Source organism: Simochromis diagramma, unplaced genomic scaffold (genome assembly GCF_900408965.1).
Source record: "Simochromis diagramma unplaced genomic scaffold, fSimDia1.1 OVJJ01000141.1, whole genome shotgun sequence".
Classification (NCBI taxonomy): domain Eukaryota; kingdom Metazoa; phylum Chordata; class Actinopteri; order Cichliformes; family Cichlidae; genus Simochromis; species Simochromis diagramma.
The window spans coordinates 663,794-691,043 of NW_024387350.1; the positions used below are offsets into that span (position 1 = coordinate 663,794).

At 39.7% G+C, this 27,250-nt stretch overlaps 2 protein-coding genes across 3 annotated transcripts in view; both read left to right on the forward strand.

Annotated features, from left to right (window-relative positions):
• The first annotated feature begins 455 nt into the window (after nucleotides 1–455).
• On the forward strand, nucleotides 456–6,650 carry LOC120718384 (protein NLRC3-like). The gene is made up of 7 exons (XM_040006919.1): nucleotides 456–624; nucleotides 1,361–1,569; nucleotides 1,959–3,750; nucleotides 3,918–4,091; nucleotides 4,416–4,589; nucleotides 5,217–5,263; nucleotides 6,120–6,650. The coding sequence occupies exons 1-7, from the start codon at nucleotides 548–550 to the stop codon at nucleotides 6,641–6,643; spliced, it is 2,997 nt and encodes a 998-aa protein (XP_039862853.1). The 5' UTR covers nucleotides 456–547; the 3' UTR covers nucleotides 6,644–6,650.
• Nucleotides 6,651–15,086: 8,436 nt separating this feature from the next.
• The window catches only part of LOC120718380 (NLR family CARD domain-containing protein 3-like), a 66,108-nt gene continuing 53,944 nt past the window's right edge, over nucleotides 15,087–27,250 (forward strand). The window contains exons 1-7 of one of the 2 annotated variants that reach the window (XM_040006904.1): nucleotides 15,087–15,351; nucleotides 20,226–20,293; nucleotides 24,008–24,077; nucleotides 24,476–24,547; nucleotides 24,739–24,834; nucleotides 25,170–25,253; nucleotides 25,545–25,634. In XM_040006904.1, the coding sequence (XP_039862838.1) occupies nucleotides 24,016–24,077; nucleotides 24,476–24,547; nucleotides 24,739–24,834; nucleotides 25,170–25,253; nucleotides 25,545–25,634 (404 nt within the window). In that variant the 5' untranslated portion in view covers nucleotides 15,087–15,351; nucleotides 20,226–20,293; nucleotides 24,008–24,015. The remainder of the gene's footprint in view (nucleotides 15,352–20,225; nucleotides 20,294–24,007; nucleotides 24,078–24,475; nucleotides 24,548–24,738; nucleotides 24,835–25,169; nucleotides 25,254–25,544; nucleotides 25,635–27,250) is intronic. The other variant, XM_040006905.1, reaches the window with a different exon arrangement.

The following is a 27,250-nucleotide window of genomic DNA, read 5'->3' on the forward strand; positions in this document are numbered from 1 at the left end:
TGAACTCTCAAGGCAGGCATTGCCGATTTGCAACAGTTAAAAACTAACAACCTGATTACCCCACATACATATTTTATGGGGTTTTTTTTTACTTTTTTTTACTCAGAAGTACCACTGCAGGACTTGGTTGTGCATTTGCAACAAAAACTTAATTTGAGCCTGGGAGGGTTAAGAGAGCTTATAAAACAGACAATCCTATTTAAAGTTGAAGTTTCAGTAAGAGGAGAAAAATAAAGTGATAAAAAACATCTCTCCTTCAACTGAAATGTATTGTTATTCCTTACTGCTGAAATTGATGATAAACTGTTTTCTGAAAAGTTACTCCAAGTAAGGTCGTAAATGTTCCATTTGTGCTATTATATTGAAAGTCCTGACAAACAAAACTAATTAAGTAATGTCAATGTCAGTCCGTAAATAGATTATTCTTTGCCTAGTTCACAGTCTACGGCGTCTAGATATGCAGCTCCCAGGAAGATTTCTTTAAAGAGTGACAGTAACTTCTAACAAGTTTTGATCTCATAAAACCTTCTGTCCCTCTAGTTCGCAGATGAGTACTGCTCCTAGCAAGATGTCCCTCAGGAGCAACAGATCCAAGTTCGAGCCAGTCGGCTTTAAAGATGAAAGGTTAAAACAGAAATCCTAAATTTTGAACTGTGGTTTGAAATAGTTGAGTTTTGAACCATTTGTGACAATTTGTGAACATGGGTCTTTCTATCATAATTATAGTCATGAACATAGTCAGGGCATTTGTCCCTGTGAGGCAGTTAAAAGCAAACCTTAAGGATCTCCAGCAGTAGTACCAGGTGATCAGAAGTGATTTAAATTGGGTAACCCAGGTGGGAGAGCAGTTTGTGAAGGCCATGGATCAGGGACTTTTGGAGGCAAGTTCTGGCAAACGCTGATGATTGAGGAAGGACAAGCAGGGGATGAGTGTTATTCATGTACCCAGGCACCAGGGGTTGATCATATTACCTCCAAGATTCTGAAGGTTTTGAACACTGATGGTCTGCTGACACAGTGCTTCTGACTGACTTAATGCAGAATTGCCTGTTCAAATGACCTGTGTGCTGGAGTATGTGTATCCTGCTTTAAAAAAAGAGTATTTGGACTACAGTTACTCAGCTACCGCACTGCAAAACCATATTTTAAAAGGCTTGAAGAGATTAAAAAGCTTCTATACATGAAGCTCCAATCAATTACCTAACCTCAGGTCCACCAGGGATCGCGTCTTAGACTACCATGACCTGGATGACTGAGAATCTATGCAGACAACTTATTGTTATGGAAAAACAGAGAAAAAAATATCCATTATTGTGCTATAGTAATTAAATTAAGGTCTAATTTGTAAACCCTCCTACAGACCAGTAACTGAGAAGCCATCCACCTGTCCAGTTTGCAAAGATGTTATGAAGAATCCAGTTCAGCTTAGCTGTGAACACTGGTGCTGCAAACTGTGTCTCAGCTCAGACCTGGATGAGTCTGTGTCACCAGCAGACTGTCCTTGTCCTCAGTGTGGGAAGAAATCCAGAAAAACATTAAAACACGAGAAAGACAAGGAGGGAGACACAGGTAAGCTTACATACTTAAGATCACTACTATCTCTACTACTGCAAAAAAAAGAAAAAAAAACTTGCTACAGACAAGAGTGAGTCAGTGTTGGAATCATTTATTAAATTTAACTTTTAATGATAAAGTTAAGTTTGTTAGGGAGCTTAAAAGCAGTTATATTCTGAAAACATGCATTAAGTGCAAGAGTATCAGGGTTTTGCTAAGTTGGGTGCATTTATAAAGAACTTTTATACCTTATTGCTCATTTAAAGCAATCTGCAAACCAGTATGAAAAATGGAAGTCCCAAAATCAGGTCAGGAATTTCTTATCCTGCATTTTTCTCTGACCAAATTAAAGCGATCTGGTATTAACCACCTGAGCATCTTTGATGTGTTTCACTGCATTACAGGTAAAATTGATCTTTTGGAGGTAAAGAAGAAATTAAAAGAAGCAATGAAAGAGAAATATTCCTCAGTCTCTGAAGGTAATGGTGACAAGCCGAGTTCACTGAACAACATCTACACAGAGCTTCACATAACCACTGGAGAGAGTGAAAGGTCACGTGAAGAGCATGAAGTCAGGCTGCTCGAACATAAACGGATAAGACACACTTCAGAACAGCAAGTAATCAGCCTAAATGATGTGTTGAAACCGTTGCCTGATCAAGACAAACCTCACAGAACAGTTGTGACAAAGGGCGTTGCAGGAATTGGCAAATCATTTTCTGTGCAGAAATTGATTCTTGACTGGGCCGAAGAGAAGGCAAACCAGGATGTAGACTTTGTTTTCAGTCTTGCTTTCAGAGAGCTGAATTTGATTACAGGTGAGAAAAGCCTACATGAGCTCCTGACTTTATTTCACCCCACACTGTCAGAACTCAAAGATTCAGTGGATTATACCAAAACCAAGATTGTTCTGATCCTGGACGGTCTGGATGAAAGCAGGTTTCAGCTGGACTTTGAAGGCTTCAAGACTATAACATCTGTCAAGGAAGCAGCATCCGTGAGTAATCTCCTAGCAAACATCATCCAGGGTAACCTTCTTCCTGATGCAAACCTCTGGATTACTTCCCGTCCAGCAGGAGCCAATCAGATCCCTGCACAACATGTTGACATGGTGACAGAAATAAGAGGTTTCAATGACCCTCAAAAAGCTGAATACTTCAGGAGGAGATTTAGTCATGATCCAGATCTTGCTGAAAGGATCATTAAACATATTCAGTCTTCACAGAGTCTCGACAGCATGTGTCAGATCCCGATCTTCTGCTGGATTTCTGCAGTGTTATTCCAGGAAGTCTTTGGAGGAGACACTGAAACTGAAATTCCTCAAACTCTTACAGAGATGATGTCACACTTCCTGTTTGCACACACAAAGCGTAGAAACAGAAAATATGACAAGAATGTTGAGACAAACAAAGAAAAGCTTCTGAAGACACACAAAGAATTTCTTCTGAAACTCGGCAAGCTTGCATTTGAGCAGCTGCTGAAGAACAACCTCATCTTCTACAAGGAAGACCTGGAAGACTTTGGCATTGACAGTAAAGAAGCCTCCATGTACTCTGGATTTTGCACCACAGTACTTCATGAAGAAGAAATCATTTCCCAGAAGAAGGTCTTCTTCTTTGTACATCTGACTCTGCAGGAGTTCTTTGCAGCTCTCCACGTCTATGACTGTTTCATAAATAATGATACCAGAGAGCTCAGCAGCTTCCTCGATCTAAAGAGCCAAGAACATACGTTACTTGATCTGCTAAAGATGATGGTTGACAAAGTGCTGGAGAAGAAGAAAAATGGCCACCTGGACTTCTTCCTGAGATTCCTTCTTGGCCTCCTGGTTGAACCAAATCGCAGAGTCCTTCATGGTCTGCTGCCTTCACCAGATCAAAGTCAAGATACTGAAAAGAAAATCTTGACTTACCTCAAGTCTGTGCGAAGGAAGAACCTCTCTCCAGACAGCTGTATCAACCTTTTCCAGACTATGGTCGAGATGAGAGATCACAAAGTCAAAGATGAGATTCAGGAATATCTTGAAATGTCAGATCATTTAGAAACAGAGTTGACTCCCCTGCACTGCTCTGCACTGGCCTACTTGCTGCAGGTATCGAAGAATGATCTGGAAGTCTTGGACTTGAAGAGTTACAACACATCAGAGGAGGGCAGACGGAGGCTGATACCAGCAGTGAGGAGCAGCGGAAAAGCCTTGTAAGTTTTATTTCATTGTTATTTGTTCATCTTTAAAGCTGAGTCAACAATATTGTTGAACAGGATATAATACAAAAAGAAAGGTACAAATCCTCTCTGCCCCCAGTGGCAATTACATACTTTTTCTTCATTTCTATTTAAATAAAAAACCTTATTACCCTTTTTAGACTAGCAGACTGTAAAGTGACTGAAGAGTGGGTTGAGCATCTGGCCTTTGGTCTCACCTTCCCCTTCTCACCTCTACGACACCTGGACCTGAGCAACAATGACCTGAAAGATTCAGGAGTAGAGCTGCTGTGTAAAGGACTGTCGAGTCAGTGCTGCAGACTGAAAACTTTGAGGTACATGTTTAAAATACCGTGCCATTTTACAAATAGATGGACAACCCACCAAACCAGCTGCAAGTTACAACTCAACTCTGTCCACAGAAAATGTTCTTTGGACAGTTTAAGGTTTTTCTGTCTAAATTTTTGCTTAAGAAAACCAACATCTGTTAATGTAAAATCTTTTTATTTATTTTGTTTTGAGAAATACTATAACCCCCATCTCAATCCACATAATTTTCTTGTGCTTGTAATTTATGCTTTCAATTTTACTACTGCTGATGTAGTTCTAAAATAACTTTTAAAACCTGCATTGATATATACCAAACATTGTTTTCTCAGGTTATCTGGTTGTCTGGTGACAGAAAAAGGCTGTGGGTTTTTGGCCGCATCCATTAAGGCTAATCCTTTTCATCTCAAAGAGCTGGACCTGAGCTATAACCATCCAGGAGGAGTTGGGGAAAAGAAACTCTCTGAGCTGAAGGATGATCCAAAATACAACCTCAGCCAACTCAAGTAATTTTAATTCTGGCCCTGTGTCATCCACTGTTTCAGAAACAGCCCCCAAATAACAAAGAGAAAACAGGAAATCTCGGAACCTATGTTTGTATGGCTCATTAATGTAGGTGGGCAGGTTAGCGGGTCAAACTGGAAATTTATTTTTGACCCTTAAACATTGTGTTTTTAAAAGAAATATTGCTCAGAAACAACACGCACACACTGCTCACTATTTTATCTTTGACATCTGTATCTACCTTATAAAGACACATATGCTCATAATTGCCTCTTGTGGCTCACTGGGAAAAAAGGCAAGCAGCTTATTAGAACTTGTGGTTTTTGTGGTTTAACACCTGTCAGTGCACAGCTATTTCACTGACCTTTCTCATAAGCGTTCCAGATCATGATCAAAGAGTGCCATCTTTTTGATTTTCTACAGAACTAAATATAATACTATTGAGCTATAGCAAAACTGCATGTTTTTTTATTATTATTATTATTATTATTATTATTAGTATTATTAGTATTATTAGTATTAATGTCAAAAGCATCAATGAAAACATTTTGTTTTAGGCTATAAATGGCATCTATAAATTTTGGCTATTGCTAATATGCTTCATCTAATTCTCAACTATAATTTTTCAGTTTTGAACATGGTGGAAATCACCGGATGAAACCAGGATTCAGGAAATGTGAGTACCTGTGAAAATGCTTTTGACTGAAAGCTGTGATCAAGTAAGAAAGTGCAAACAGGATAATTATTTACTTAATAACCAATAATATATTACCAGTCAGAAGTTTGAAATTAGTCATCTATGTTTTCTCTATTTTGTAGATTATTAAAAAAAAGTTCCTACCATCAACATTTTATGGATATAAAAAATAAACAAAAAAACAAAAAAAAATGGGAGGTTTTCTGCTTCATTGTTTGCATCACAGTTTTTGCACAGTTTAAAAAAATCTACATGCCTAATAAGCTTGTAGGAGTGCCCATACTCCTCTGATTGAAACTAATTTTATATTTTATTTAACTGCTAATCCTTGAAATTGAAGTAAATGTGACCCTCACTGAAATGTAAAACTGTATAATTTCTTTAATAAATTTATGAATAAATATAATAATGTGTTCATCATTTGCCTGACTGGGTTTTCTTTATGTAAATTAGATCATTTACCAGAAAATAAAAATAATAAAAATAGAAAGATTGAATTATTAATATTAATTACTCTGGTCAGGTCTGAACTGTTTAGGATTTACCTGACAAAGGTACATAAGAAAATGCAAATGTCCAGTGGCTTTGGGCATTAGCGGGTTTTCAACTTGTTGCTTTCATGTCTGAATGTTACCTGTGCAAGTAGCACAGGTAACATTCAGACATGAAAGCTGTCACTGTGACTGTTTACTGATGAGTTCAAGAAATGTAGAGAATATTCTAACCCACATCCCCTAAAAGTGAAGGTGTGAAATTAAATTTTTTGAAAACCGCTTCAGATGATTGACCTTAGAAATCAGTGCTATTTGTGAATAAAGTGTTTTCTTACCTCCAGATGCCTGTGAGCCAAGTCTGAACTCCAGCACAGCTCACAAGAACCTGCTGCTCTCTGAAGGGAACAGAAAGGTGACCTGGGTGGAGGAGGAGCAGCCATATCCTGATCATACAGAGAGGTTTGATTGCTGTCAGCAAGTTCTATGTAAACAGGAACTAAAAGGACGCTGTTACTTTGAGTTGGAGGTGTCAGAGCCCTTCTGTGTTGGGTTAACATACAGAAGCATTGGCAGGAAAGGGGATGTTGATGATTGCAAGCTGGGACAAAACAACAAGTCTTGGTGTCTGATTTGCTCTGATGATGGTTGTTTTGTTAAGCACAACAAAGAGAAGGTCTGTGTATCTTCTCAGTGTTTGCGCTCCAGTCGTGTCGGGGTGTATCTGGATTCGGAGGACAAAATTTTGTCCTTTTACAGAATTTCCTCTGGCAGTCTCGTTCACCTCCACACCTTCAAATCAACCTTCACTGATGTTCTCTACCCTGCTGTTGCACTTCACACTCATTCCTCCGCGCTGTTTTGTTAGGTAACATTAAAGAAAAAAATCAGAACTGCACTCAAGCAAACCACCAATGGTGAAGACATTTGGCACCAAAATGGTCAAAACTGGAGTTTTTCATTGAATTCTTTATGTACAGCATGGAGTTGCCAACATCTCGAAATAAAAAGCTACATCGTAAAATAACATAAGAAAAATACACAATCCCCAAACACCTGTGGCAGATGGCCGCCCCTCCCTGAGCCAGGTTCTTCCAAAGGTTTTTTCCTGTTTAAAAGGGAGTTTCCCGCTGTGAGCAACTGGCTTGCTCAAACAGCTTCATCTGACTGTTGAGGTTTTCTCCATGTTCTTTGTATTATTGCAGGATCTTTACTTTACAAAAGCATAGTTTAAGTTTAAGTGAAGCCAATCAACAGCTGGTGAGCTTTCAGCAGTGCAACAATAATTTTTAGCCAAAGTGTTGTGGTGTAGAAGTGTAGACACTCATTAACTGCTTAGGTACCTTTATGTGAACATAAGAATCCTTTTTAAAAGATCTATACATTACAAACAAATAACATAAATAAAATAATTGGCCTAATTTACAGAATATATACAATAACTGAGTGTAAAACATGTAACAAAATCCTCATTATGAAACTGGGAAAAAATGTAAACATTAGAAAGCTTCACTGCATGAAGGTTTCATTACAGGCCAATTTCTGAGGTTTACTAGGTTTTCAGTTTTCTCTGATAATTGAACATCATTACCAAATGGAGCTCAGATTTTAAATTGCTCTCTCTGAAGCTGAGTTGAATTGTAAACTTTTCTGAGCTGCTTTCAGGAGGTAAATGTGAAATAATCAGCATGAAGCAGTTTGTACTTTGAGATGCATCTGTTCTATCATTAGATGAACCTGCTTTTAATAAATTCACATTTCTGCCACTGACAGACTGAGCCACTTCTATAGATTTTGTTGCATTTCTCCTATAAAATAAGTAATTGTGCTAAAGTGATATGATTTGGTATGTAAAACTACAATTAATATGTACTTATAAATTGTATCTTAGAATTCCACAAACTCTTGCATAGCTTTTTTGTGTTTTGCCTTATGTCTTGAACAAGACCCTTATTTTTCTATCTCACAGTTTTATCAAATTGCTAGTTAGCAGTTAGTATAAAACATTTCTAAAGTAAACAATAAGAAGGTGACTTTTAGGATATTTGAACTATCTTCTTTCTAATTTTGATTATTTTTGTGCCGTCAAACTGTTTTCAGATTTGGGATCCAGAGATGTTTGTATTTATTATTATTTTTACATCCATTGCTTATATTTGAGTTATTTTATTAGATTTGAATGTTTTGCTCTTCTCTGATGACCATGCCTCATTGAGTAGAAATGATGACTTGTGACCAAAAAGAATTAGGATACGGTCCCTCTGTTAAATGCAGCTTTTTTATTCTAGCAGTTGTTTCATTTAGCTGGATACTTTATTTTTGGTAGTGGCACAATACAGGATGTTTTTCGGTGCTGGCACCTGCCCCTAAACTTAGACTGAACACCCTGTGGAGCTGGGCAGCACAGTCCTCCACATCACCCATAAGTCATTGTCTTTTGTTGCTGTTGTAGCCAATGATGGTATTGATTCCTTTCCACACCTTACAGGTATTGCTTTATTGTAAAAATCAACAACAACATCAACATCAATGCGGATTTTCAAACAAATAATGGAATGATATTTTGTAATGATTATGAAGGCACATGTTTGAAATGTTTGAGATAAAAATAAACTGAACTGAACTGAACTGATACCCCTTCGGCGCCAGCTGTGGGCTCAAGGCTGGAGCCGAACAAAAACTCCCTGATAACAACTGTGTGTTGACTGTTCTTCCCAATCTATGCAAGGCCACCTGGGTTGGCTGGTAGACTGTTTACTTAGCCTGATAGGGCGAAGGACACTGTTTCAGCTGAACTATGGACACGCACACACATACATTTACACTGATAAGCACTCACACATCCCCCTCCCCTTCCAATGCCTTCGATGCTTGTTGCCTCCTGGGAACACGAGGCGGGTCTGGGCCCGCGCTGGAGAGTCGGCGCAGTGACAGGATGGCTGCTGTGTTGCCTGGGATTACTCCTTATCCCCTACCCAACCCTGTTGCTGGTCACGTGCTCTATAATGTTGTGATGTGGACATTTATGTGCTTTCTGTGCAGAGGAGTTTTTTTTTTGTTTCCTGTTCTCATGCTGTCCTCCCAGGAGCCCAGCATGAGTAGAGGTCTCTTTTTTTCCTCTTGTACTTTCCCGTTGTAGTGTATATTTCAGTGTTTTTTTCTGTAATGCAACCGTTCTCTGACTTGTATCCCCATGTGATGTCTGTGTTGTGTGTGTATGGTCGGGGGCGGGTTCATTCCACTGCAGGGCAACCTGCCACTGCATGTGGCGAATAAAATTTGAACTTGAACTTGTAGATTTCTTTCTATCTTCTTTGTATATCTTTTTATGGTTGAGGATTGCCTTGTGCCACTTGTGATCTAGGGTTTGTTATTGTGAAAACAGCGTACAGTCTTTGTAGATATGACTGTGTCTCTATATAAGCTGATGTACTAAAATAAGCAACCTGCCTGCCAGTGTCCATTCTGTTCTTATCTGTTTCCAAAAACACATTCCAATCTGTGCATTCAAAGGAGGTCCGTAGAGCCTCAGTACCATCGGGTATCTATTTCCCTACCATAGGTTTAGCTGCAAGCTGTCTCTGCACACAGGGTTTATTACAGGTCTGCTAAAACAAAACAAGTTATGGTCTGATCTGCCAAGTTTTGGTAAGGCATTAGCTCCATAAGTGTCTTTGACATTAGCATACTGCAGATCAAACGGTAGTTTGATGCTAACAAAGAGAGTGAAGCTAGTCAGAACTGAGGGGATTGCATTGTCAGAAGGCAACATAGCAGACACTGAGGACAGCTACAAGTACCTGGGAATCACACAGCAAATAGGAGTTACAAAGAGGCTGTGAGGAAAGCTGCAACCAACATATACCTTCAGAGAGTTAGGCAAGTCCTGGGGAGTCAGCTAAATGGGAAGAACAAGATCTGGTCCATCATCACCTGCACCCAGAATGTGATCAGGTACCCTGCTGGGATAATAAGAAAGCCAAAGGAGAGACAGAAGCCACTGACATCAAGACAACAAAGCGCCTTACCATGATAAGATCAGCTTCTCGTCATTTCAGATTTGTTCAGATATTAGTTAGTTTAGATTTGAGTTAAAGTCATTAAAGAAGCCCTTAAGCCAGCATCAGGCTTCAAATAAAGATACATGTTGCACAAATGTTGCACAGGTTACGTTAAAGAGAATGGTCGGCTAATACAATAGCAAAAAGATATCCTGTTTCCAGAATAGCAATGTTCCTTATGGCCCACTTGCCCTACCCTGAAAACCAAGGGAAGCAACTCGGGAAGCACCTTGATTAGAACCACCTCCCTCAGCTGGCTTCATTCAATGTAAAAGAGCAGTGGCTCTAGTCCACAGTCCCTTGGATGTCGAAGCTCCTTAGTCTGTCTCTACGGCTGATGGCATTCAGTCACGTTTCCATCAGAGTGGATTGTCAGTGATCTGCCTTGTCAGGCTCTCAGCTCCCTACTAGGCAAATTGCAGATTTCAGGATTTGTGCCGCTTCCCTAATATGATGGTACATCAAGTGTGGGCAAAGTGTAGACTGTACAAACTAGCACATAGGACACAGGGGAGTTAGCTCAAATTGTAGAGTGCTTGCTTAGTGTGAGTGTCCATTCTCCATTTGAAGTTTTGCTAGTGAGCGTCTCAAATGCATGTATGTGGCTTCTTTTGGCAAATGTTTGCACTTCTCCTCTCAGTGCCTTTCAGGTACTATCAGGTTAATGCTGGCTTTAAACCTCATCAATGTTTGTCCATCTGAAGTGATTGTCTTCCAGTGGTAAATAAAGTTTTTAACACACTGAGTTCAAGTATAATGAAATGTGCTAACAAACTCTTAGAGGGAGTTCACATTATTTAAGATGTTTTTCTCAAGCATAACTCACTACAAATGATCATTACAAACACTGATGTTCAGATAAAAAAAACACAGAGGCAACAAGTTGCTGAAGCACAAAGAACAGCACAGTCTATAATTCAATCAGTTATCCGTGTGTTAAACCATTTAGCGGAAAAACGAAAGTGTTGGTTAGTAGGGAGTTTCTACATATCCTGGAAATTAAACCAGTGAAGAGATATACACTAACAGCTTTTTAAAATACAGATTACAGAAGTCTGTTGTGATTCAAGATAGAGTCAGAGCAAAAAAAGCAAACTTTGACCTTTTTAGTCTCATCATCAAAGAACGACAGCCTCCTTCATCCACATCTCTCTGTCATTTGTTGGTATTTCTTCATCATGTACTTGGATTGGTGCCGCGGCTGCAGTGATGCGGACGCTGCACCGGTCCGTTGTGGTGAAGAGGGAGCTGAGTGTAAAAGCCTATGGCCACGAGCTGTGGGTAGTGACCGAAAGAACGAGATCGCGGATACAAGCGGTGGAAATGAGCTTCCTCCGAAGGGTGGCTGGCCTCTCCCTTAGAGATAGGGTGAGAGGTTTGGCCATCCGGGAGGGGCTCAGAGTAGAGCCGCTGCTCCTCCACATCGAAAGGAGCCAGCTGAGGTGGTTCGGGGATCTGACAAGGATGCCCCCTGGGCACCTCCTGGGTGAGGTGTTCCGGGCATGTCCCACCGGGAGGAGGCCCCGGGGCAGACCCAGGACACGCTGGAGAGATTATATCTCTTGGCTGGCCTGGGAACGTCTTGTTGTTCCCCCGGATAAGCTGGAGGAGGTGGCTGGGGAGAGGGAGGTCTGGGCTTCTCTGCTTAGGCTGCTGCCCCTGCGACCCGGCCCCGGATAAAGCGGATGAAGATGGATGGATAGATGTACTTTTATATCAGCATTTGTATCCTTGTTGCTACCTCAAGAACCCTTAATAAATAATTAACATCCTTGAACTTCAAACCATAGCAGCAGGAGCAGGTCGGCTTTGTCAAAGATGTTTTTAAGGCAGAAATAAAGGATTAATTAAGGTCCATCCCTCTAGATTGGACTAACATCAGGGAACATAATCAGCTGCCAGTATTTTCTTTGTATTTTCTTTTTTATGAACAATATTATTGTAAGTATTATGAAACTATTTGGTAAATGTATCCACAGCAACATTTTTTTAAATTTCAAACTGATGTTTATTTGAGTTTCTTGCTACTTTTAGGGGCTTATATTCAACATTTTAGATGTGAAGTTATGTTAAAAGTACAGTGAAACTTCAGTCTTCTGAAGAGGATTTTTTTTTCCAGTGTTGTTGTTTGGCCATTTTCTGTTCTCTTCATTATTTGTGTTATTTTTAAAAAGATCCTACTACCTGTGCGTTCTCAACAGCACTGGGTCCGTCATTGACTACAGAGAAGCACGATGGTCTTAAATTTATAGATCATTTGAGCACATATTTACAAAAGAAAGAGTGAGCAAAACAACTCATTTACTTTAATCTTAAGCCTGCCGTGGCACCTCTGTGGCAGAACTATCATCAGGCACTGCTTCCTAAATCGCCGTACCAGGTGTTGCACAAACACATTTGTCAGATTTGTATTGTTGATTGTCATTTATGCTTAAAAATGTCTACTCATATATGCTTAGAGTTTTATAATCAATGTCATGTTGGTAGAGGTTTGATCCTTAGTAGTCTGTGGAGACTCTGTGTGCCTCCCAGAGCACTCTGGCATGCACACACAACTTCAGGTCAGGAGAGAGGTTATATCTGCTCTATGGTATAGCAAACACACGTATATCTGTTTTAGTCTAAGTGCCTTTTGTTTAGATGAACTGCTGGACTTCCAGACCAGCAGGTTTAGGGAAGTCTTTATGGGGTCTCACTCTGACCACACACACATACACAAACACACACAGACAAGGTATTCTTTGTCCACATGTGTACCTATATGAAACGTCATATGTTAATGACCCTATGCATATTCATGTAACTACAATAAAACGAGTGCTATGGGGAACCTGGCTGAGAGTCTGACAGAGGTCAAGTGGGTGGAACGACACTTGGCTCCAGGCAGGTCTCCCTCATGCATGAGCAACACAAAAAACTTTGCCTACTTGTGTCTTGCTTTTGCTGTGTAGTAAATTGTCTTGAACGTTCCAGTGAATGGGTTTAAGCCACAAACCCATCATTAATTGGTCCTTCGAGCCAGATCCCTAGAATTGACATTCACCGAGGGGAAAAAGAGACACGCCGAAAGACGTCAGCCAGGACTTATAGAAGTTCCTGTAGTAAAGTCCCGAAACGTGAGAATTCGTCATCGGGCCGGTGGATTAGCTGTCTGTTTTTTTTCTCCTCGCTGGATGATGATTGACGGGATTCGAGATTAACGCAAGAGCAACACCAAGTAAGTACTGTACAAAGAAGAGCGCTGTAGCCGCGCGGGTTCACGCGAGCACAGTCGTGTGGTTTCACGCGGACCTGAGCCGTGGGGTTAATCGCAAGCTTATAAACAAAAGAGAGCGACGGGTCCTTAATTGCGCGGGTTCACGCGAGTACGGCCGCGCAGTTTGACACGGGCCTATGCCGTGTGGTTTCACGCAGGCAGGTGCAGCTCAGTGACTGCGCGGGTACACACGCGAGTCCAGGAGCGCAACAGCCATGCGGGTTCACGCAGGCTGGGGAAAGTTATAGGCCTATTTTGTGTTGTTTGTGTAAGTCTGTGTCAGACACGTGGTCCACGTGTCTGACACAGACGTACACAAACAACAACACCTGGCATCACAGCTGTGATGCCAGGTGTTGTTGTTATTATGGGTTCCCGAGCAAGTAAGACTGCCTCACAGGGAGATGACACATTCATGCAAGAATTCACTCCCGGCAGCGCGTGATATTTATATTCTCATACAAAACTGTGATTTTGAGGGTAAATTGGTTGCATGTTCATGTGACATTTTGAAACCCCCAGAAGTGGGCCCCATGGAAGGAAGGAGTGTGTTGTAACTCATGATGCTTTTAAAACAAAGTACATTGATGTGATTGTTGATGTTATTTTTAATTGTCCTAAATAAGCATGTAGACCACAAAATCACTGTGCAGTCCTACTGCCGTTAGTTTTATTCACAAATAGACTCAATTAAAACTCTAGGGGCATCTAATATCTCCTGAGTGGGTAACCGATAAAGTCTCAGAGGAAGAAACAGATGGTTTGTCAGTTGGAGAGTGCAGTGTGCATGAACACACACAAACATACACATTTCAGAGCACCTGCATGTGTGCGTCTATGTGTGTGTGTCTAGTGTGCCGCTGTCATAGAGATTAAATCTGCACTAGTGTTATTGCAATAAAAACACCATGAAAACAATCACTGAACAAATCTGCTTTTCATCAGCGTCTCTACCACCTCAGACGCTTGAGAGACTTCCAACTGCCCTCCAAGGTGCTCAGGAACTTTTACTCGTGCACCATAGAGAGCATCCTGACGGGAAACATCTTAACCTGGTTCGGGAACAGCACCATGCAGGACAGACGAGCTCTACAGAGGGTTGTGCGATCAGCTGAGCGCACCATCCGCTCCGAGCTCCCTGACCTGCACTCAATCTACAGCAGGCGGTGCTGGACCAAGGCCAGGAAGATCGTGAAGGACCTCAGCCATCCCAACAACAGACTGTTCTCTCTGTTGAGGTCAGGAAAGCGATTCCGCTCCCTGAAGACCAACACAGAGAGACTGAGGAGGAGTTTCTTCCCGCAGGCGATACGGTCTCTCAATCACACCACCACACAGTACTGACCCACACATACAGTTCTTACACACACACTGGACATTCTGGACATTGTTTTCACTTCATCACTTAAATCACTTTAAGCATATTTGCACTGCACAAGACATAATGTGGATTGCACAACACTGGTCACTATATTCTTCATTTCCAGTTAATACTTGTACAGCTGCTGTTATTGTGTGTATATATATATATTTATTTATTTATATTTCTTCATACATTCTTATATAGTTCTATATTGTGTATTGTGTATTTTGTTGTACAGTTATTTCATTTTTAACCTTAATTTATATTTTATTCCTTCCTAGTTAAATTTACCCTTTTTAATTTTTCATATTTATTTCCTATCTTATTCATAGCCTTTTCCTTTTTTGTTTTCTTTAGGTCACGAGCAGTTGTCCAAGCATTTCACTACATATCGTACTGTGTATGACTGTGTACGTGACAAATAAAATTTGAATTTGAATTTGAATCATATTAACATAAAAACCATTAACATCAAAATATTATATTTTATTTATTTAGTCCAAATAAGCACTTCAAAATAATCTGACACCAGTCTCCACAGGGACATCTAGTGGACTCTTGTTGTCATCACGTTTGATAATGCATTTTGTGAAAGACTGTGGGTGCAGCTGGGTGACGCGTGATCACGTGACCTGGGCTTTTTGCCAAAACGTCAGAGCGGCGTTTGTAAACATAGGATGACATCTCGAGCCAGCAACACTGGAGCTTTTTAATCGTTTCCCTCGGGGGATTTTGTCTTCTCTTTATATAAACGGAACGGCTTTTTGATGGCTCTCCGCTGCAAACAGTCACACGCAGTCGAGGCGAACTGTGCCCCACGTCACGGAATTCTCCTTATCTGATGAGCAGAGAGGGGCAGACGAGCACGTTTTGGATTAAAAATAATAAACAAAGAGGTAAGATCGCGGGAAATCCCGCCGTGATTGGCTTCCTGCTGTCGCGAGCGCTTTATAAAGTGCGTCACCAGCGCAGAGTCGAGGCATAAAAAGGCCTGCTGTCTTCAGCGGTAAGCGTGAGCAGTGTTGCCAACTTAGCGACTTTGTCGCTATATTTAGCGAGTTTTCAGACACCCTTAGCGACTTTTTTTTTCTAAAAAGAGACTAGCGACAAATGTGGCGACTTTTTCTGGTGTTATTGGAGACTTATTTATGACGACTTTTTGACGTGAAAGCGTGTATCGCACGACTGTAACGCAGTCAGTTCTTCTTTTACTGTTATGCTGTTTTGTAGTGATGGCCAAATGAAGCTTTCTGAAGCATTGAAGCTTGTATTGAAAAACGGTTCATTACTCGAAGCTTTTCAACACAGTCCTCTCTGGTGACATCTGGTGGCCAAAAATATGAAGAGCAGCTTGAATGCACAAAATAAAACCAACTGCTTCATAATGATTCCTCACTCTACTGAGTGGAATTCTGTCTGATATTGGGCCGCCGTTGTGTTGCTTTGAACGTGTATTTTTTTGGTGGTTAAAAAAATGTGTTTTATTTGTTTAATAAATAGTTTTGACCAGTAAACTCTCCTTGTTTAAACATGCAGCATGGTGTGGTCTGTCTTTGCTTGTGACTTCTTGATGTTGGTAAATACAATAATTGAAAAATACCACGTTACATATAATATACATATCAAAATGTACAACACATTATGGAGTATGCTTCTGCTCTGAGGTCCTGCCTCCGTGCACTCATGCAGTTAATCGCTAGACGGGTATTTTTATAAATAATATTACATTAGGGTAATTTTCCTATACATATTTTTGACCTGGGGGTAGAATTGATTGTGAAATGAGAAAGGTAAAATGCTTATGAACTTGCAAATTAAAAACATGATGCGTTTAAGGTAACCCTTTTCCATTTTTATTTAAAAAGAGAATTTGTTCTAGTGTGCGATGGCCGAAACTGTTCCTTTTCGTGGCGATAATTTCTCCTGCCTTAAGGAAAATCCCCTCACATGGCACAGAGGAGGCTGGAGTGCAGAGAAACTGGTAGAGATGCAGTTATACAGTCTACCTGGGCCCCACAAACTATCAGCTAAAGAGAATAAATAAATTCAATTGCTGCACATTTGGTAGACTAACATTTTCAGATTAATTAAACAATAAAATATATATTTTTACAACATTACATGTAAAGAGTAAAGTTATTTAATGATATTTATACTATGGAAGCAGATTTTTGACATTTTATCTTTTTCCCGTTTTCAGATATAATAAACACGGACAAAACAAAAGCAAACGGCCAGAACACAAAGCTGGAAAACCCACCCGATTGACAAAAATCAACTCAAAATTCTCCCACACAACAGAACCTCCTCTCTTCCTCGCTGGCTCCAAATCTCTCAGTGGAATGATCAGTGGTTTGCTATCCGTCACCATCAAAACAATCCACAAATCCCGCGAATGATTCGCTTCCTTATAAAGCATTGAATGAGACACCGAAGCAGTTAGGTTCTAAATGAAGCTTCGGACGTCACTGATCACGTGACTCTGGCCAAACGAATCAAGCTTCGACACAGTGCTTCTGAAGCAGTGTGTTGATTTTTTTGACACACGCACCGGAGCTTCAGCTTCAAGCGGGCCATCACTACTGTTTTGTGGATCATAAGGTTTAAAACTACTTATAAACACAAAGTAACTCCACCAGAGTGCCTATTTCGGGTCACTTTTGCCGGTCCAAGCCCGGATAAAGGAGCAGGGTTGGAATTGTTACGTTAAAAAAAAACAATAATTGCTAAAAGAAATAAAATTTGTAGTTCTAAATAAATTCTAAATGCATTTAGGACATTTTTTACTGACTTTATGTCTCTTCCACGATGTTATTTCTCTCTCCAACAAAGTAGGGTACAATTACATTAGCATGACCAATTATGCTAATTAGGCGATGAGGTCATTTAGCGACTTTTAGGACAGCCAATAGCGATTTTCCTTTCTGTGGAGTTGGCAACACTGAGCGTGAGACTGATGTGTGGAAAAACCCATGTCAGTGTCGCACATGCATTTGCTGCAGAGATATACATAAACGGGGAGCCCTCCCACTTCCCTGTTTATGTACTCAATTTACACAATCAAGGCATCGTCTGCATGCCTGCTCCCAGCTTATTTTAACATAGTTGAACCAGTGTTGTTTTTCTTATTGTATTTTGTTTATCTATTTCTTATATTTTTTCTTATGGTACATTTAATATGTTGGCTTCTCGGTGTAGGCCAGAGCCTTATTTCAAGAGGCAGGTTTCTCTAAAATACCTGAGGTTAGGGAAATTTGGGGTTTCTGACCTCTCCCTCATGCTACTGCATGACACTCAATTGAATTTTCTTGTTGGTAAAGTCGCCTTCAAATCAGTCATGCTGGATATCTGAACTGGAACGTACCAGGTAATGTGTTAAAAATGAAAGGATGCCACATTGATTGAAAGTAAAATGATCAGGAAGTAGAGCAGGTCATCTACTAATTGTAAGGTTGGTGGTTTGATCCCTGGCTTCTCTAGTCCAAATTGCTCTCCAGTGCATCTATCAGAGTATAAATGTGTTTACATGTTAGATAGAAAGTACTTGCGCAAGCAAAGTGTTTCCATGAATCAATGGATGAGCGGTATATACGAACCAGTCGATTTACAGACACCCTGAAAATCAAACTGAAAAAAGGTTGCAGTGGACTTCTCCATTGTGCTCAATTTTATTTGCAGCAGCTCAGAATGGTACTCAGTAGTTTCTGTGGCCCCCACGCGCTTGTGTGCATGCCTGACAACATCATGGGTGGTGTCCTAGAGGATCCCCTCCTAGATCTGGACCAAAGCATTACTCAGCTGCTGGACAGTCTAAGGTACAACCTTGCGTTTGATGGACAGAATCAAAAAGTCTCAGAGGTGTTAGGTCAGGTGAGAGTGGGAGGTCATGAGTGGTATCTATTAATTCAACCTCCAGGTACTGCCTACATACCCTCACCACATGAGGCCACCAGGAGGAACCCAGGACCCACTGCACCAGAGTCTGACAGTGGGTCCAGGGATTTTACCCGGATACATAATGGCAGTCAGTGTGTCGTTGCCTAGCCTGAAGGGCCCACTAGAGAACGTTTGGTCAGAGACATTCACACCAGTGACCCGCTGGAGGTCATTTTGTAGCTCTGTCAGTGCTCATCCTGTTGCTCCTTGCACAAAGGAGCAGATCTGGCTGAGAATTTTCTGCACCCTGTTTCCATCCTCAGTGATACATTGTGAAATCTTTCTCCCTCTTTTCAAAATAGCATCTATCAGATTTAAATCAGATAAGTTACAGTTTTATGCAGATGTATGCAGTAAAAGCAAACTGATGATCTGTAGTGTGGTGAAGAAAATGAGTTGTATCACAAAAACAGAGCTACAGTCAGAGAGCTGTTCTTATTTTAAATGTATTCAAAATATTCTTAATCAGCATCATTTGCATTGTTACCTGAAGATGATACTGACACATATGAATTTGCATGAACTAGAGATGGAGCACTAGAAATAATACATTTGCAGACGCAACTTTGGGAACATGGAGACTGGACAATGTAAATAAATTTTAACAACTGACACGAAGACCAGTTAAAGTAGAGCACTGTAGTAGGACTGTTGGCACTGTGCCCTTTTAGCACAAATGTGTTTATTCATTACAAAAGGGGAAATAAAGGCTGTCACAGTGTTATATAAGCTGGAGCTGTTTCACAAGTTGAAACATTTCGGATTAAAACTCCTCTGTAGTCAAATTGTTTTTTTTCTTCATATCTACATATTAGTTAATCAAATTAAAAGAACTTTTCATTCTTTTCATTGTTTGGAATGCTGCATAAAAAGGAAATGTGAACTTCACAAGGATTAGTTTTTTTTTCCCTTTTACACTTAATTTGCCAATATAAGTTACTGTAATTCAGATTAACAGTATCATAATGCTAATTCTGTATTTGTTATTTCTATTTCATATATTGAGAAGACAGGCACAGGCATTAATTAGATAATAGTGTTTGTATCGAAAACCGCTGTAGAATTTACAGTTTCATACTGTATAAAACACAGTTAGAATGCAGTAATTTTCAGAATCAGTGACTTACTGTAGTTACTTCAGCTAAAGCGGTTTACACATTCACCAAAAAAGCAAAATGTCCCCATTTCAGTCCTATGAAGAGATGCAATTTTTTTTAATGCTTGAGTAACTATGAAGGTTTTATTGTGAAACAGTTACAGGAAGGTGTTTTGCAAAACTCTGAACTCATTTTATCAAAATTCATAAGTTCTGAGACTAAAAGAGGAAAAGAGAGGAGGACAGATCCAAGTTGCAGAGTATGTAGTGGCTGACGAAGACGGTCAGACAGGCAGAGATTAAACTGGAGACTTCAGATCTAACGTGGTCAGGAAACTTTATGTAACATTAAACAACTTTAGAAACAACAACAGAATTCTGTTTTAAGCTGTTTTCATCATATCCGATTCTTACAGACAGAGCATTTAATATTTTCTGTGTACATTATTTTTATGGTGCAGCATTTAGACTTGTAGTTCTGTTTTTTTGGTGCTTTCCTGGGTATGTTTGCCTTTGATAAAATCAGGCAGCTGCAATAATGAGATAAGCCACGTTTAATAAGCAGGTTCCTTTCGATACCCTGTAGAATCAACCACGTTACTTAATGTTAGCCTCATAAGGAATAAAGTGAGGCAGAGGTGCAAATGTTTCAGCTATCAGAATATATGTTTCCGATTTGATATGACATATATTCAGTTTTCTTTGTAGATCATCATACAGATCTTCTTTTTCTTCTAGGAAACCAGCTAATACACTGCATCAGTACCTAGATGATTAATCTGCCTATTTCTACCCGGCAAACTCTGGTAAGTAAAACACTGAATTAAGTCACTTTAAATCAGTCGTTCAGGAAAGAGCAACACCAGAAAGAAAAATAGCATTTTTTTCTCCTAAGTTTTATGAACTTTTTTCTCCTCATAAGGGTTCCCCGCAGTTGGGCCATGACATTGTGAACATTCGCGTCAAGATTTTTCATCTGTTTTAGAACTTTTACAGCTATAATGAGTTAGGATGTGCGAATTAATTAGCATTAACATATATAAACGAGTAAACGCAATCATCGAGTCATGCTCCAGCAGAGAAACAGTTGTAACAGGAAGCATACAACTGTGTCATGGTTCCAGGTTTTGCACAGTGTTTATGATGTTTTTGTTTCATTTGTAATCTTGAGTTTTTCTGTTTATATTTTCCTGTTGTCTTCAGTGATTCCCTGTCTTTTCCTCCTTCTGACTGCATTTTATTGCCTTTATCCTACTGGGCCCTATTCTAGGAAGCAAGTTCAACAAAACACAAAATCTGAGGTTGATAACTTCGAGTTTCCTGTTCGATGACTTGTTTATATTTATGTTCCTAAAAGGCAGATTAGAGTGAGTTCAATTAACTCTGAGTTAATGACATGTGTGATTACAGACGAGAAAGCCATTATCAGTGGAGCTCTGATACCAGGGCCCTATTTCAGGAAGCCGGTTTAGTGCAAACTCTGAGTAAGTATACGCTGAGTTAACAAAAACTCTGGGTTTTCGGTTTCACAAAGCAAGTTCAGATTAATTCTGAGTGAGTTACTATGACGACACACTCCGTGAAGCTAACCTGCCCCCTAGCAGGTTTACTTCTACTAACCCTGACGTTCTCCGCCTCTTTGTCGGAAACCTGACTGTAGGAAGTGTCAGACATGGCGTGTCCCTTCCTTGAAGAGCCAGTAGATGTTGAAGCCCAAATTCTCCGCAGAGCTCTCCGCCGGGAGAGAGTGATTAGAGCGCGTTTGGACATTTTATCATTTCCTGATGATTTTCTGTGTGAACGTTACCGTTTTTCAGCACAATCTATAATTTATTTGAAGAACCTCCTCAGGCCTAATATTGCTCATGTGACACATCGTGGACATTCTCTCAGTTCTGTACATATTATTTGTATTGCACTTCGGTTTTTTGCAAACGGGAGCTTTCTGTATAATATTGGTGACGCTGAGCACGTTTCCAAGGCTACCGTCTGTCGGGCAGTCAGGAATGTTACAGTTGCACTGAAACGTCTCGTGTACTCGTTTGTGGTGTTCCCCGGTCATAGACCCACAAGAGTTATCAAAGAGGGATTCCACAAAATTGCAGGTATCAGGATGAACAAAACTTAATTCATGATGTGGTGATACTTGAACTACTACTTAAATTTTACATTTATTTTCACGGTTCCCAGGCGTGATTGGCTGTACAGATGGCACTCACATTCCAATCATTGCTCCTTCAGTAAATGAAGGAGACTATGTGAACAGGAAGTCTTTCCACAGCATTAATGTACAGGTACATAGTTCCCTGTAGCATTTCAAACTAACAAATTATTTCATTATAGTAATGGATGCTAATTTGTGTTTTCTGCACTGTGAAGATCATATGTGATGCTGCCAACATTATCACAAATGTGGAAGCCAACTGCTCAGCCTCTGTGAGTGGTGGTGGTGGAGGACCCCCACCTGTTCTTCGGGCCTCCGCTTCTTTTTCTGTTGGCTATAACGGGTCACATTTGAGCATACAGAGTAAGCAAATATGTACTTGTAATGTGCTCAGATAATTTCAATAAGTGCTTACAGAGGGGAAATTAATGTAGCCTCTAACTGCAATTGATTTACATCGGACAAACAGACCAAGCACTATGGCTCATAATACAATTACACCTTACCTGTTTGGACTATATTTTTTTTTATATTTCATTTTTACTTGCTGCCAGGAACGTTTGGGGCCTGTTGGGTTGCACCTGCGCTCACATCACATCACAAAATAAAATGTATGAAATAAAAAATAAAATAAAATATAATAAAATAACGTGTTGAATGGGTGGACATCCCTAGATCAATGTTTAAATTAACACTCACGCATTGACTCTGTCGGCTATGTTTTGCCATGCATGCTCCCTTTCTTTTGCAGCTGAGGCTGTGTTACTTTTTTTCCGCAAAATTTGCATGTTATCGGCATATGTTGCCATCAGAATTTCGGCGTCAAGCGCTGTAAAATACATTGACCGCGCCTTCTTTCCCTCCGTCTCCATGGTGACTCGCTTAATCTGTGCTCCACTAATCAGGGCTTTATGTATCCTCGTGCGCGAGCTTAACTTGGGGTTAAAGCAACTCCGCGTTGACTGAACTAATTGTTATCAGCCTTTCTGAAACCGAATATTCAGAGTTGGACAGTTCGGGGTTACTCAACCCTGAGTATCGTTTTTCACTCTGAGTTTTCTAAACCGGCTTCCTGAAATAGGGCCCAGGTGTTTAAATGAAGAACATAGGACCGGGGAATATAAACAGGTGTCAGTGAGGACCATGATATTTATCTTAAAAGCCGAGAGTGAAGAAAAGAGTCTTTTTAATCACTCAAGTTTACTTTTTTATTACCATAGAATGAATAAAATTTTAAATAAAACATGTAACTTGTTTTTATGCTGTCTGTTACATTGAATTTTGTTTATTTAATGCTGGAATCCAAATTTCATATTTGATTTTTGAATGTTATTTTTTGGCTCTAACCTGACAGAAACAAATGTAGGAAACAGAAACCAAAAATAAAAATATGGAGAAACACAGTTCACTGACAGATCCACGCTCACGTCAGTTTTCTGTTAAATAAGAGCTGTTTTTGCTGCAGTTCATGACAGTTTCATTAATGTTCAGCAGAAATCAAATCTACTGATTTCATTATTTCTGCCATTAGTAGATAAAAAGTCCCCTGTGAGGTTTAAAGAAAAGAACTTCTTTAATGTTCTCCAGTGTGAGTGTTTGTAATTTGATCTGATCTCAGATAACAGAGGCACTGTTAACAGTCAGAGTTTAGTAATATTAGCTGTTAGACATTAAACTAAAAGAACACATGCAGGCACCAAGTCTTTAATGTAAAGTTTTATCAGTAAGGCAAACATTTTAGAGAAAGTGAATGCTTTAATATGGCTGTCTACATGTTACTTGGCTAGATTTGAGATATTTCAGTATAATTCGGGAAACATGAGCCATTGTAAATAATGAATACAGATTGTGTCGGGGCAAAAGAAACCACCAGATTCGATCTAGATCTGATCAACAAAGTCAGAGTTGTTAGCTAAACATGCTTTCTGGATCAGACCCTGGCTGTTACTCAGTTTGTTCTGGCTTGTGATTTGTTATTGCACAATTAACAGTAGATTCACCAGACTTTTGGGTTTTTTTTTTTAATTCTTTTTTTCCCCTAGATTGTACAAAAACATTTGAGAACAGATTCTGATAAAGTATAAACAAAAGTATTACTTACGATTCTGGATTTAAGGGCTTTACAAGTTGATTATTTACTTGTGAATTCACAAGAATGCAAACCACTAAATTAGGTAAATAAAATGGAAAACAAACCCTGAAAATCAGCTGGTGACAGACTCAGCTGATTGTTAGTAGCAACATATTTGTTCAGTTGCATAACTCTACAAGACTGTGGCCGAAACCTCAGGTAAGAACAGAACTGCACAGGTGTTACATACCTATTTCCAATGAATGCCATGTTTGTCCAACCCAGCAGCAACAATGACTGAGAAGAAAAGGAAGCGATCTGTGTCTGTTGAGTCGTCCAGTGAGACTCCAACCAGGTAATAAACAGCTTAATGGATGATCTCACCATTAAGACCTTTAGTAATTAGACTGTCAGTATTCAGCAAATGCATCTTCATATAGAGAAACAGTCTGAAAAAAGTACTGATTCTTCAAATTCTGATTAACCGTTCTTCACTTTATGGTGTAAGATTGTAAGATTGGTGTTGCACATTGTGTGTTGAGAATTAATCAATCTGTGCTGTTCGCTGGTGTTATTACAGCTGAAAAAGAGAGCTTATAATATAGATAATCCTACTGAAACTCATCCAGCATCTCCAGCACAAAAAAATCTATCTCTAACATACATTTATGAATTAAGGCATTTATCAAAGTGATCATCTTGGGGGGGGGGGGGGTTGGCATGTTTGAGACCTAAAACCGTATCTCCTTCTAGTTCACAGATGAGTACCACTCCCAGCATGAGTAAGAGCGACAGATCCAAGTTTGAGCCTCTCGGCTTTGAAAGGTTGTAAATCTATGAACCCTAACAAATGTCTTGTCACTGTACCTTCTGAAAAGAATGTGGAGTTGTGGACATGCTTCAAATTAAAATTACAATGCTTCATTATATTGAAAGTTTTGGTGAATTGATATCTGACAAACAGTATAAATTTAATAAATTGATGTCAGTCAGTAAACAGACTGTTCTCTGTTTAGTTCACAGTCCACGGGACCTGGATCTGCAGCTCCGAGCGATATTTCTTTAAAGAGCGACAGATCCAAGTTTGAGCCACTTGGTTTTAAGACACAAAGGTAATTCTCATTTATATTAAAAAAGTACTTTCCAGCCACCACTACCTATCTACTCTCAGCCCATCATGTGGTGTATTGATTTAATCCTATCTTCATAATGGAGAGGTTGTTGTTGTTGTGGAGGTCGTTGTTTCATTTTAGTACAGGGGGTTGAAATTGCTAAGAGTGATGTATTTGTGAACATGTTTATATCTACAAGAATGAGCCATGAAAAGTGTGTTTGGGGTTTGTTGTCATAATTTGATTGAACTGTCAGACAGTAAGACACAACGAGACACATTCAGTGAAATGATATCGCTATCAAAAATGTTTCATATGAATTATTTTCTGTTTAGTTCACAGTCGACGGCTTCGTCTGAGTCCATGTCATTGAAGAGCGACAGATCCAAGTTTGAGCCACTCGGTTTTAAGACACAAAGGTAATTCTCATTTATTTTAAAAGTACCTAACACTCACTCCTAACTATCTACTCTCAGCCTATCATGTTGTTTATTGATTTAATCCTATCTTCAGTGGAGAGGTTGTTGTTGTGGAGGTCATTACTGCCATTCAGTCCTTGCTGCACTAAGTCTCTCATCTTGCAAATGTACACTGACTCCAGCATGTTGCACTGCAGCTGCATTCTGGGGGGTTGAAATAACCAAGACTGACAAATGCATTTGTGAAGATTTGTGATGAAAAATGTTTCAAATGAATTCTTTTCTGTCTAGTTCACAGTTGACGGTGTCGTCTGGGTCCATGTCGCTGAGGAGCAACAGATCCAGGTTTGAGCCCTTTGTTTTTAAGACAGAGACACAAAGGTAATTCTGATTTACTGAGTGAGTGAAATATCTTGCATTACAAATATTCTTAAGCAGGTTGACAATGTTATATTCAGTGCTATACTTAGTGCTTGATATGGACTTCCATAGTGTTAATGTATTTGTCTATATGAGGGATGAGGGTGTTCATTGACCGATCACATGAACTAATTTAAACAGCAGTGCAGTGCCTTGCAGGAGACTGGTGCTATGGCATCTGACAGATGTACTGGCAGCCCTGATTATTAGTGGGCTCTCTCCCTGGAGGATTAGTTATTGGGCACGCTTAAGCTTGGATACAAAGCAACTGAGGAAAGGAATTCATAATTTACTTGTAATCATGTTTTTAGCACTTCTGCCTTATGAACATCAAGGCGAGGAGAGAGGAGCAGACAAAACCTTGACTTTGAGGCCCCAGAATTGGCATATGAAGGCATATTGGAAGACTGTACTTTCCACAAAGTTAATAATGACTGAAGCAGATTGGGATGCAGCCCATTAAGGCAGAGGAAATGCAATAATTCTGAATTTTGCTCTGCTATGGTTTGAATGCTGTCTGGCGAACGACAAGTAGAACATGAGTCCAGGGTGCGGATTACAATAGTAATGGGTTTGTGAATCCTGCTTTTACAAAGAGGCACCGGTGTTTAGACTTCAGTTACAAAGTGCCTCTATCACACTACTGAAACTCAAGCTTAAAGAACAGCCACTAGAAAGGGAGCTCTTAACAATTAACTAACGCCAGGTCCAGGAGGAGCAGTGTGATTACTTAGGTTTATAAGTTAGAAGATCAGCGATCCAGTTTGGTTTGAATTTATGTGCATTGAATTGCATGTACAATGAAATGATCACAAACTTGGCATTGACACTGGCATTCATGCTGCTTCTGAGACAAACACGTTGAATCAAACAGGCTCAGAGAAACGTGTATTAGAGATAAAAGTGGACAGTATGGATGAAACATTTGATCATGTATCATATCACAGTCATTTAGGGCAATATTGTGATAATTATTATCCACCATATGAAATGTAGTGGACACCAAAGATTTAGTTAGACCCATGTGACCAAATGATTACATGTGAATTTGTTGTGGGCATAAAGTTCAGCTCAAGTACATTACTCATAATCATTTGTTTAAATGTATTTTTATTCCAGTTGTTTGGGTTTTAAAATGTAAGTCACTCCATCATATTTGAGTAGGGCTGTTCGATATAACGATATATATGGGATGACGATATAAAAACGTCTATCGTTTCATTTTACGCTGTCGTTTGTTTCGTGGTGTCGCAAAATAAACTGTTTACGGCAATATTTTTTCATCGTTTGGATGGTCACTGTAGTGGCTATATTAATTTCTTAAAGTTCTCTCTTTCTCTTATATTTAATATAACCACACTACGGACGGACAAGCGCCTGTTTTTATGCATTGTCGTTAGCAACAGCGACGGTAATACCTTCGCGTGTCCGCTTGTTTATGTTCCACATAAACCTTTCACAATAAAGCTTAAGATCCTGTTGAGACTTTTCAAAATAAACTGAATCACGTGAAAGAGCAGATTATTTACGGATGAGAATTAAAAAAGAGCCGTCAGGTGCTAAAAAATAAACCTTAG

Coding starts and splice junctions, on each gene's coding strand:
- LOC120718384 (XM_040006919.1), top strand. CDS start 548: ATGAGTACTGCTCCTAGCAAGATGTCCCTCAGGAGCAACAGATCCAAG. Junction 625..1,360: donor GTCGGCTTTAAAGATGAAAG/GTTAAAACAGAA, acceptor ACCCTCCTACAG/ACCAGTAACTGAGAAGCCAT. Junction 3,751..3,917: donor AGGAGCAGCGGAAAAGCCTT/GTAAGTTTTATT, acceptor TACCCTTTTTAG/ACTAGCAGACTGTAAAGTGA.